We start from the raw sequence: 12,233 nt of genomic DNA, 5'->3' as shown, positions 1-12,233 counted from the left end.
TGCTGGTAGAATTGTGAAGTATTGTGGAGCTGCAGAGAAGTCCCTTCCTACCAATGGTATTCTCCAGACTTAATAATAGTATCCTTGTTCGGCACAGATACCCACGTTTGGGGTATCGCACCATTTAAATATATTTTTCAATAAATACTGTCTCAAAAACGAGCACTTTCTCGAGTCAAATCATATCGCATATCCGCCTACGAACTGGGGTCGGTCGCTTCAGAACATCAGTGAAGAAGTGGGGCCTGGCAGACAGTTCTGCATGCGAGTGCGGTGACCCTGAACGGGGACTCACCTCCCTTATGGGGACAAATTGGAGGTCCCCAATTTTAGGGTGAAGACTTGGTTAGGGTAAGGTTAAGGTGTGTGTGTGTGTGTGTGTGTGTGTGTGTGTGTGTGTGTGTGTGTGTGTGTGTGTGTGTGTGTGTGTGTGTGTGTGTGTGTGTGTGTGTGTGTGTGTGTGTGTGTGTGTGTGTGTGTGTGTGTGTGTGTGTGTGTGTGTGTGTGTGTGTGTGTGTGTGTGTGTGTGTGTGTGTGTGTGTGTGTGTGTGTGTGTGTGTGTGTGTGTGTGTGGTGTGTGTGTGTGTGGTGTGTGTGTGTGTGTGTGTGTGTGTGTGTGTGTGTGTGTGTGTGTGTGTGTGTGTGATTAAACCAGCGAACCCCTGAGACACTCGCTCTGGACACGGATAATTAAAGGTCACAGTGTTTGAAGCACTCCTTCATTGGAGGAGAGGTGGTGATGAAGCAGACCTCTCATATAGTTGCTGCCACTTCCTGTCGGATGCTTCCTGTTGGCTGTGCCCGACTCGAGGCAAACCTGACCTTAAAATAAAAAGACTCGGAAGACAAACAATATTTACTATATGACATTTTGCCTTGTCTTTATGTTTTAACTAAATCAATTAATCAGATTTGATTCAATTCAGCGGAGGTAAATACAAAATCTGTGACTATTGTACCGATACAATTACACACAATCAGTTGTCTTTGCTTTGGACAGACGACTTCTCTCCGCCCTTTGAATCCCCTCCTCACACCGCTCCGATGCCTCTGAATTAGCAGCGCCCCTTCAGCTATCATCAGAAGTCAGAGCACCTCTGAGTGCTTATGAAGAACCTTGCTACGCCGGGGTAAATCCTGCACGAATCAATCCTCCTGCTGCTCCTCCAGAATGGGCCGGTCTGAGACAATCAGAAACCAGTTGGGAGCGAGGCGCCCAAACCACACTCTGACTTATTGTCTCGTCCATGATTATTATTCTGATGTGATCGAGCATGGTGGGAACCAGTCGTGTCTCCAGTTTGCTCCCGCACGTTTATATCAAAGTCAAAGTCAACTTTATTGTCAATCTTTCAGTTTGTGTGTTCAGACGGAGAGATCGAAATACCGTTTCCCACAATCCCGAATACAAACATTCAAATATATATAAAAACATGTATATATTAGGGATGCCAGCGATTATTCGAATATTCGCTACAGTCTCCATAATCGAATATTATTTTTAAAAATCGATTTTATTTATATATATTTTTTTTTTAATGTTTTTAAAGGGGGGGGGGGGTCGGTCGAATAATCGATTATTATTCGCCAGGGCTGCCGAATAATCGATTTTGATCATGGTCAGTTTCTGGCAACCCTAGTATATATACACAATCAACAGACCCATTTATACATATGCACACATTAAGACATAAATAAAAGCACAACAATCAAAAAATACAAAATAACAATCACTTAATAAAGCAAGCCAAACGATCAATCGTTATCCAAATTGTTAACCGGTTTCCATAGTGATTACGTTATATACTTTTAGGGATGTATCATATGTGCTATCAGCTGACAAAGATGTGTTAATGATACAGAGGGCTGCACGATATTGAAAAAACCCGATATTGCGATATTTTTCTCCCCTGCGATATATATGGCGGTTTTGTTACATATATTTAACCGGATGAAGGATTTTACGTCTGGATCTGAACGGGTTGACTCGTCGTACCTTAAGTCATGATCTAACATGTCATCATGATGCAGGTTGCTTCCCCTCACATCATCTGGGAAGAAGAGAAGAACCTTTTTGGATCCAAAATGGTTCCAGATGCAGATGTTGCTTTTCTTCTGCTGCAGAGCCGGCATGTCACTCACTCAAGTGCCCGACATGAGAGCTGCGCAAGTTTTCCTTTTGTAGCAAGCAGCAAGATAATCATAACATGACGTGTTTGAGTTCATTTACCTACTTTAATATCGCACGTCCAAAAAAAATAAAATAAAAAAGATTAATAAAATCGCACGTCCCTGCGATGTGAATATCGCGGTTATCGCCATGACACGATATATCGTTCAGCCCTAATACATACTAATAATAATTTACCACACTTTGGCCAATACTTATCATTAGGGATGCACGATATTGGTTTTTTGAAACCGATACCGATAACTTCCTGCTTCTCAAGACCGATACCGATAATAATAATATATATATAATATATATGTATATATTAAATGTACCTGTAGTTTTTGCACACCTGGTGGTGCCTTTGCAGCTGGCTTTGGATTCGCCGCTAGTTTAGCAGCGCAGGCGTCTTCGTACGCTTTTAACACACCATCGTAGCCATGGCGATGTTTCAGGTGACTAATCAGGTTGGAAGTATTATAGCTCGTTGCCTTCTTCCCTCCTCGTGGAACTTCTGCATCTGTTAATACAAATAGCAAGCGAACTATCTAACTCTGAAACTTTGAAATAGTCCCATACTACCGACGACATGTTTGTTTACTCTCCTGGCTTCACGGCCGCTCACCGTTTACGTCACAGCCAGGCACGAGTTAGGGAGCGCTGGATTGGTGAAGAACTCCCCTCTTCCTAAACCACTAACACCACAGTACTGGCAACACGGGAGGAGCCGAGTGAAAAACAAGCGCCCCTCATCCCAATCCACCCACACCGCAGGATCTTTTTCTTTTTTTTACCCAAAAAATATATTGTATATTATCGGGGCTATTAATACTGTTATCGGGTTTATCGGGATGACGTCATAATTCCTAATATCGGACCGATAATTATCATACATCTGTAATACATGTAGCAGGTGCTTTGTTCAAAGTGGCTTACACTACATGCAGTCCATTTGTTTGGTTCTCGTTTCGTTAAAGGAAGCAGGAAATCCTCCCCTCTTCTCGTCTCTTTAGATTGCGATCGTGCTTTTTCATTTCACCTTCATCATAATCCTCAGTAGTCGTTTTAGCCGTGAGCTTTAGGGGCAATTATAACTGCAGGTAAGTGGGGTGACGGTGCCGCTGGCCGTCTCCCACGGGCTCCAGCAGACAATGACACACAATGGGATTGTTCGGGAGCTAAAAGCGCTTTCCTGCTCTCTGAGAGTGGGAGTGAGTTTTAATAACGCTCCATATCTGTTAGTGCTGCAAGCCAATTCCCCCCCGCCTTCTCCGGAGCCTTTTTGAGTGGCTGCCTAATTAACCTGCTGATTGGTTTGAAAGCCACGTCGGAGGATTTATTGTTTCTTTCGAATGCTGTCCTTTTGTTGATTAAATAGGATTTTGATTCATGGGAAACCTTCTTAGTTTTATCACTCGATCACATTCTGAGCGACTGGAAGGAGCGAGACTCTGACTTTGGGATGTTTCGTGGTGTTGGTATATCCCGCTCTTTTGTTTAAAGGTCTCCTATTATCAAAACATAATCAGTATATTGATTTTTGAATAAACAGCATTTTGTCCTCAGGTATTTCTCACCAAATGTTAACCACTTTCTACTTAAAGGTCACCTATCATGCTATTTTTAGGCAACAGCACAGGTCTCAGATATATAAAAAACATGTCTATGAAGAGTTTTACTCAGAACACCAAACGGATCATTCTAGCCACGCCTCATATCCCTCTATTTCACTTCCTGTTTCTAAAGTGCTGATTTGGGGATAAAGCTTTAAAAAGGAGGGTCTGAGCTCATGCGGGACCCGGCAGCTACCGTCTAAACTAAATGCTGCCGTGATGAAACGCCATATCATGGATTATCAAGGCTCTGAAACAGTCTGGAGCTCAAAGGCTTTCTCTCTTGCCGGTTACACCACAAGGTGAGTTCCTTTCTACTTCCTGCTTCTTCACACACATGCTCTCCAGCACAGGTTAGCTCTGAGTGTTAGCGATGCTAATGCTAACACCGACCAGATTACGTCCAAAACAGTCGGGCATTGTTTCTGACAGCAACGTTTCTGATTGATTTTAGAGATTTGGGTACGGAGGAAAAGAGAGAGGGTTTTATTTCCTGACGCTGCGTGAGTTCCCCGACACACCGGGGACACATGTTGATGTAGAGAAAACATCAAAAAGTGCATTCTGCATGATAGGTCCCCTTTAAAGTGCCAGTTGGAGGAGAGTACGAGTCCCAACACCAGATGAAAGGCTCTGGGAAGCTCGCCAGGTATCCGCTGCTTCTCCTCAGGAAGCTTTAAGGCTGCCAGCCCCCCCCCCCTCTGTTTAAAACATCCACCACTATTCCGTCAGCTCTCATTTACTTTGTACATACTATAATGAAAGAGCCGGCGACCTGCTGTTCAGAATAGAGAGGGGAGGAAGACGCATAGACGGCTTGTGTCTTATTGATTGAGGTATCTTAGGAAAAGAGAACTGGATCTGTGACCCGGTCGGACATGGCTGGGAATGATGATGATGATGATGATGATGATGATGGTGAGGAAGAGCGAGATATACATAATTTGATAAATCAGAATAATAATCTTTGGTTCGCAGCCCGTGCTATAAACTGGTACTTTTGCACATTCAGTGGAATCAACAGGTTTCACGTTTTTCACACTTTATCCACCAAACTATTCATGTTGGAACAACTATTAGCTGATGGATTCATAAGGAAAAGAAACCCTTGTTGCATCACGTGCAATAAGTTGGTCCTTTTGTTTAAAGCCTTGGAGAAACTGGAATGTGTCCACGATGTCAGAATTGGATTCCTTGTTGTCGACTCGCAAAAAAAAAGCGTGTGTTTCTACAAGATCGGAAGAGCTGCCATTTTAGATTTGGACATCTGTCAAAACAATACAAAGGATTGTTTGTGTATCAGTTTGGGAATAGACTAGCTACGTTTATTCTGATAAAAATACTTGTTATTAAGGCTAGCGATGTCCCGATCACCTTTTTTTGCTCCCGATCCGATTCCGATCATTTGATTTTGACAATCTGCCGATACCGATTTTTCCCGATCTTTATGCAATGCATTAAGAGAGAACGGATAACGGCTGGTCATCCAACGCGATGAGTTCAGCTATCTTGGCTGTTATTCTTTTGGCCTTTTCTCTGTTCTGGGGCAGTTTCTCTTTCCTTTTGAAAGTCTCTGAAAGTGTCGGTTGTTTCAGTGCCGTTACCCGAGTGGCCGCTGTGTACTCGCCGTGTTGTTGTTGGCGTTTGTTTCTCAGGTGGCGTATTAGATTGGTCGTGTTGAACGTAGCTCTGTTCTTTCCACCACGCGGAACCTCTGCCTTGCAAACATTGCATCTGGCTGTTACACTGCCTTCGCTTTCAATTTTATAATACTTCCAAACTCCTGACATTTTCTCTGTCCCGACGAGTCACCAGCTGAACGTAGCCTCTCGTTAGCTTGCTGCTACTATGAGACACTGCGCCCACTCTGTTGCTTTGAGAGGAATAAGCAACCAGGTCTGAAAACAAGCCCAAAGAAAGCAACACATACATGATGTTGAGTCATTTTAAACCAAAACTAAGTCCTCAGGATGACTTTAAGACGTGAACATGGTCATTTTTGTTTTGTAACATTAAATAAAATTATAAAAATATTTTATATAAAAAATTCCAGATCCCCGATTTTTTTCTCCCGATTCCGATCTTTTGAAAATCGGATCGGGACATCTCTAATTAAGGTAGTTTATCATTTTAAAGATCTTTCTTCAAGGTCTTCCTCGTGGATTTGCTCCATCGGCACATTGCAGGTGAGTTTGAGTTGAAGTATATCGTGGCAGCAATAACAAATTAAAGTACCTTGATTATTCTGTTAAGACTTGAGTAAAAATACCTCGTTTGGCAGTTTGACAGTGAGATGTTTCATCCGCTTCTGCATAAAGAGGTCGGCCTGAGAGAACCAAGCTAACACATTCTCACCACTGATGCACTTAGAGTAAACAGGAAATGCAGTCTAATTCTCTGGCGTAGCACGACTCAGATGAGTAAAATATGCAAATGTCAGTCTGAAAAATGTAACTTTAGATAACGTAGGTGCAGTTGCAGATTCTCAGGATTTGGAGAGACTTGATTTAGCCCCTCCCTGACAGAAAACATTATCTTAGTGGAGATGTGGGGGGGGGTGGCGTATTGATTTGAGGGCGGTAATCAAGACGGTAAAGACGCATTAATATAAGGAGTGAAGACGTGCTGTATATTGGATCGGTTGCTCAAACATGGTGTGTGTGTTCCATTAACAGTAGTGTCTTCTACCCCCTGGAGGACTTACTTAAACACATTAAGCTCTTTGTTCCACACACACACACACACACACACACACACACACACACACACACACACACACACACACACACACACACACACACACACACACACACACACACACACACACACACCCTCTTGGAGTATCCACTTCCCCTGGCTCCAGGAGGGTGGTGTATTGAGTGTCGCTCACAGGCTGCTGCACTTGTGATAAAGTATGTTTACCTCTGACTCATGCATGGATGCTCTATATACAGCCCTGCATTATGTAAAAGAGCGGTCGATGGCTGAGGCCGTTCAAGCATTCATAAATGTATAGAAGCTGTTGAATTATATATTTCCTGTAACGTGTTAAGATAACTTGCAAATCCCCCCGTTCTTTAAAAACAGGTTTATCGCCTCGTGGAAAGTATTTGAGTGAATTGCAGCATCTTTGAAGAACAAAAATACCAAATGACTGTTAGGGCTTTTTATCGGCTGCCCCAGTCACTGCCATAAGCATGCTTTATGACTTCTTCTGTGAGAAACGTTGTCAACGTGACGGTGTAACTCACACAGTCCAATGGAAAAGGCCAGTGTTCAATTGAAAATAAGACGAGTGATGGATGTTCTGTTTGTTTGATTCTAATATTTTTAATCTCTTTGAAGAACGTCTGGGTTACTTCCTTCCTTCAGGTCAGGAACATGCCTTTAATAATAATAATGTCCCTTATCTTACCCATGAAGTGAACCATATCACATCTCTCAGCAGACTAGACTACTCCGTTATAACTGGTGCTGTGTCGGAGTGCTAAGAAACAATTACACTACTGTTCGGTGGAATAGGTTTCACATTGTGGTTTTACGAGGAATTGGGAGCCAGACAATTTCTTGGCCGGGCCTAGCCACTTCCTGGACTGATAAGTGTAAACCAGCACATCCTAGAAAGTATTTACACGACAAAAGACACACTGACATCCAGCAAAGAGAAGTACCAAAGCAAACAGTGGCTTTAAAATAACTAGAAGGGGGATTAGGATGAATTAAAAAGACTAAATGTGTTTCTTTAGACGTGGAAGAAACATCGAATACATTTAAAGCCAATTGAACCCAGTGTGTTCATGCATTCATAAACCACCAACAACCTCTGGATAATACATCTACAGTACTGACAAACTCTCCGACATACAGTCTGTGGTTTTCAGAGCTTACCATAAGAGCCAGGAACCATACAGAGAAGAAAGGAAAACTTCACGTGGCAAACATGTCTGCAGGTTAATGGTAGCCCAGCAGAGTGCACTTAAGTTTGCATTAAAGGGCACATGGCGGTTGAGTCGCGTCGCCCTCGGGGGTGATTTTCCATTATGGGCATGGGAGATCGGATCAGTGGCCTTGGTTTATTGGTGCAGAAGGTCTTCAGTCAACAGAAGCATGAGGAAGAGCCTTTCACGTTACAGTCCTTGTTTTGTGGTCGTGTGGTTTCTGCTGTTTTGTGTGTGACATGAAAAACATGTTGAGAAGGGAGAAGGCACTGATGGGTTGTTTATAGAGAGATGGATGCGGAGATAAGGATAAGGAGAGGGAACAGGATGAGTGCCTTTGAGGCCAGATAAAAGCTGAGGAAGACTAAAGACATGCCAGTGATGTAACACATTTACAGGACAATTACCAGTAGACGACAAGAAGAAGAGGAAAGGGCGCTCATCATCAAAGAGAGAGAGAGAGAGAGGCTTGAATTCTCTTGCATGCTTGTTCCCTATGCCGTGTCTCCTCCCTTCAGTGTGTGTGGAGAGACGGGGCTGAGCTCAGTGCCAGGTTTAGTTTCTCCAAGAAGCAGTGACGAGCGCACCTCCCTCGGCCGACTGACACACGGTACGCATTTCCTCCTTTCTTTATAAGTGAACTTTGACACTGTTTACTGTCATAACAGGAAACATGAGTGTGTGACTGTGTGACTGTATGGCAGCCTGGGGGAAGATGTTAAAAAACCTGGTAATTAGCCTTAAAAAAATGTTTCTTTCGAAGTCATTCTTGGACACAGAGTCGACTGTGTATTCCAGCTTGTTGTTGTCTCGTCAGTGAATAAAAGCCATCATTCGGTGCCGCTCTTTGCTCTGGGGCTTCATGTATACCGAACGCAGATCGTGCTGCTTCCATTAGCGTAGTGGAGAGAGTGGCTTGGCACAGTTTTTCCCTGTTTGTAAGAGAGATCCTTGAATGTGTCTGAACTGGAGAACGGCGATAGGCTCTAATCAAGGCTGATGGCGGAGAGGGGAGGTTGCTCTCTGGTTCCCTGCAACACAAGAAGTCACAACATTGAGTTCATAATAGAAACACAATAGCTACTTAATGCAAGTCCAATTTAAAAACCTGTCCTCAAGATTCTTAATTGCTGCCTAGGTTGTTAGAAAAATATCACTCGTCACCGGCTTGAGCTTCAGCCTCAGGATCCGTGTGTTTCTGATCCTCTCCAGAAGGGAAGGAGTCATCACATACAGAGCATCAACTAGTTCCTGAGCAGTGTCCTTCACATGCTGATATCAAGAGAGGCAGTCACACAGTCACAAGATGGAGGAATAGAAAGCAGTATCAATGTTTACTTCAGATTAGCTCCACGTCAGAAATGAGCATGCTTGATGTCTCTCTCCATAGAGGCTGGATCATCATGTTCATCACATAGCTATCATCTGCCTCAAGCAGTCCTGATGCTCTTCTAGGTCATCACACATCCCGTCATGTTCACAGCTACAGTTGATACCTTTGTTATCATGTGACTCTGATATTGGAAGAGGACATTCAGGCCCTAGCCACACAGAGACGATAACGAAAACGAACGAATTTGATATAAAAAAGTCTTCCGTCCACACGAGAACGCTCGATCCGCTGGAGGCGCTGTAGTACATATGCCGGGCCTGTAGGTGGCGCTGTACTTCCGCCACAAAATACACCAAAAGCAGCGAAGAAGACTTCCCGAGCATGGTTGCCATGGTTTCCCTTCTGTTTATTCTCCGCTGTGGACGCTCTGGCTCTTTTTCTCCCTCCCCTTTTAATATAGTAAAAGTAGCGAAACAATAATGTAAAAAACACTTAATCAGAAGTCAATCATGTATTCTGGAACAAGACTTATTGTACATTCTGTATTTTAAAGACTTACCAAACTGGCACTATGTCGCAGAAATAAACACTAAAGGGAACAGCAGAAGAAGAAAGACTGGGAGTAAACACTATAGGGAACAGCAGAAGAAGAAAGACTGGGAGTAAACACTATAGGGAACAGCAGAAGAAGAGAGACAGGAAGTAAACACCGAAGGGAACGGCAGAAGAAGACAGACAGGAAGTGAACACTATAGGGAACATCAGAAGAAGACAGACAGGAAGTGAACACTATAGGGAACAGCAGAAGAAGAAAGACAGGAAGTGAACACTATAGGGAACAGCAGAAGAAGAAAGACAGGAAGTAAACACTAAAGGGAACATTAGAAGAAGACAGAAAGCAAGTCAACACTAAAGGGAACAGCAGAAGAAGACAGAAAGCAAGTCAACACTAAAGGGAACATTAGAAGAAGACAGAAAGCAAGTAAACACTATAGGGAACAGCAGAAGAAGAGAGACAGGAAGTAAACACTATAGGGAACATCAGAAGAAGACAGACAGGAATTGAACACTATAGGGAACAGTAGAAGAAGACCGAAAGCAAGTCAACACTAAAGGGAACAGCAGAAGAAGACAGAAAGCAAGTCAACACTAAAGGGAACAGCAGAAGAAGACAGAAAGCAAGTCAACACTAAAGGGAACAGCAGAAGAAGACAGACAGGAAGTCAACACTAAAGGGAACAGCAGAAGAAGACAGACAGGAAGTCAACACTAAAGGGAACAGCAGAAGAAGACAGACAGGAAGTCAACACTAAAGGGAACAGCAGAAGAAGACAGACAGGAAGTAAACACTAAAGGGAAGAGCGGAAAAAGACAGGGGCTGAAGTCGAATAGTCCATTTAGCTTAGGAACCTTCCTAAAGGAGTGAAATGACCCGGAAGTCCCTCAGTGGCAGCCATGATAAGTGCCGTTCGAATTCTCTAGAATGATGAGAATGATAGGAAAGGAGGTTTCAAACTTCCTTTATAACCTCCTTTAGCTTAGGAACCACTGGACCTCCCTCACCGACAGGAGAAGCGAAAATGCTGCCCCACAATGCATTGCAGCCGCAGCATTTGCCGTCACTCAACAGTCGGCCGTTCACGGAAACAACCGATTATGACCGAGAAATGATATCATGAAAGTTACGGTGCTTATTAAGCATTTTAAAACATAGGTGGTAAGTTGCCAAAGTGCTTTGTTCTGAACGTTCATCAGTATTATAATCAAAGAGAGAAATATGAACGTTAGTTTTTACTGAAATGATCAAATAAAGTCAACATTTCAGTCTTTACTGAGCTGTGTGGGGTTTGTTCAACTTTTAAAAGATGTTTGAATGGTGATATACACAGTGATAGATGTTAAGGACTAACGTTTATAATAAATACATCTGTATTGATTTTAAGATCTTTAGTTCATACAATCATACGTATTGGGATCATTGGTATTAATGTGGACCGGAGGGAGAGGGTGACGAGCATAAGTTTCACTTTCCTTTTTTATTTCAATTCCAACTTTGGTCCTGAAGAATATGTTTCTCTGTTGTCCACGTTCATAAAGCAAAGCAGCAGCATCAGAGCACGGAGCAGAGTCTCTAGATGAGTCCCTCTTTCTTATTAAACATCCATGTTGTAGTCCGCTGTAGAAAACTGTGGTTTCCATGGTTTCCCCACAGCAGCAGACGCACATTCAGGACGTCCGCTGGCGCATCATAAACACGTCGGATAGTGAAAGTGCAGTCGGATTCTCTAAAGTACCGCAGTCTCTTCTCCTAAGTCCTTTGAATTCTCCTATCCACTATCCCTTAACCCCGTGACGTTTCACTCAGAGGTCAAGGAATAGACGATAGGGTTAGAACTTAGGAGCTGATCTTTAAACTATCCGACTGCAGACAGGAAGTAAACACTAAAGCGAACAGCAGAAGAAGAATGACAGAAAGTGAGGCAAACCTTATCCATTACTTATTAACCTCAGATGCTTTGTATGTAAGTAATAACAAAAATAAATAGCATTTGCAGTTAAAGTTAAGAATGTAACCTTCTCCCATCACAACTCTATTAGATGTTGGATATTGCTACCTCTTAAGAACATGTCGCCTCCTGTCAGCCCCCTGCTGTGAAGAACCTGAAACTCCACTCTCTGTGGGGCCCATGAAACCAACCTGTACCCACGTCACCTGTTTTAAAGTGCTGAAATGCTGTCTGCAGCCCGTGAGGTCGAACGTTGAGCTGACATCCCCCTCCTCACCCCCCTGCTACATGAAAGATTAAACGCATGATAAAAATGTCCCATCTTACAAACAACAGGCATCTTTTCATCCGTCTACTTGCTTAGCAGTCACATGTGAGGGGACATCATTAGGTTTTATTTTTAGAGATACAGAGAAGGGATGAAAACCAGAAATCCAGGGGGATGGCTTCTGTTTGCTCTCGTGTCCAAATGTGCCCTGAAGCTAAGAATGATCTCTTTATGGATTTCCTGTGAGGCCATACAAGGCTTCAGATGTCCTCCTCCACCCGTATCTGGAGAACATCTTATTCATTCAAAGCCCACATGTTGAGGCATTAGCTTAGCTTAGCTTAGCATTAGTAAAATGCTTCCTAATAATTCATTAAGGCAGGGATGTCAAACTCAATTTCATC

The 12,233-nt window shown here is 43.1% G+C and overlaps 1 protein-coding gene across 8 annotated transcripts in view; it reads left to right on the top strand.

Moving 5' to 3' along the window:
• Positions 1-12,233, top strand: part of osbpl8 (oxysterol binding protein-like 8) — a 104,723-nt gene that overhangs the window by 19,494 nt on the left and 72,996 nt on the right. For 2 of the 8 annotated variants that reach the window (XM_034078515.2, XM_034078514.2), the window contains exon 1: positions 8,128-8,331. The exons of 3 other annotated variants lie outside the window; for them this stretch is intronic. In XM_034078515.2, the coding sequence (XP_033934406.1) occupies positions 8,205-8,331 (127 nt within the window). In that variant the 5' untranslated portion in view covers positions 8,128-8,204. Of the gene's footprint in view, positions 1-8,127; positions 8,332-12,233 lie in introns of those variants that run through there. 3 more of the 8 variants (XM_034078521.1, XM_034078519.1, XM_034078517.2) reach the window with 2 other exon arrangements.

This window comes from Pseudochaenichthys georgianus, unplaced genomic scaffold (assembly GCF_902827115.2).
Source record: "Pseudochaenichthys georgianus unplaced genomic scaffold, fPseGeo1.2 scaffold_441_arrow_ctg1, whole genome shotgun sequence".
Classification (NCBI taxonomy): domain Eukaryota; kingdom Metazoa; phylum Chordata; class Actinopteri; order Perciformes; family Channichthyidae; genus Pseudochaenichthys; species Pseudochaenichthys georgianus.
This window is presented reverse-complemented; position numbering and strand designations above follow the sequence as displayed.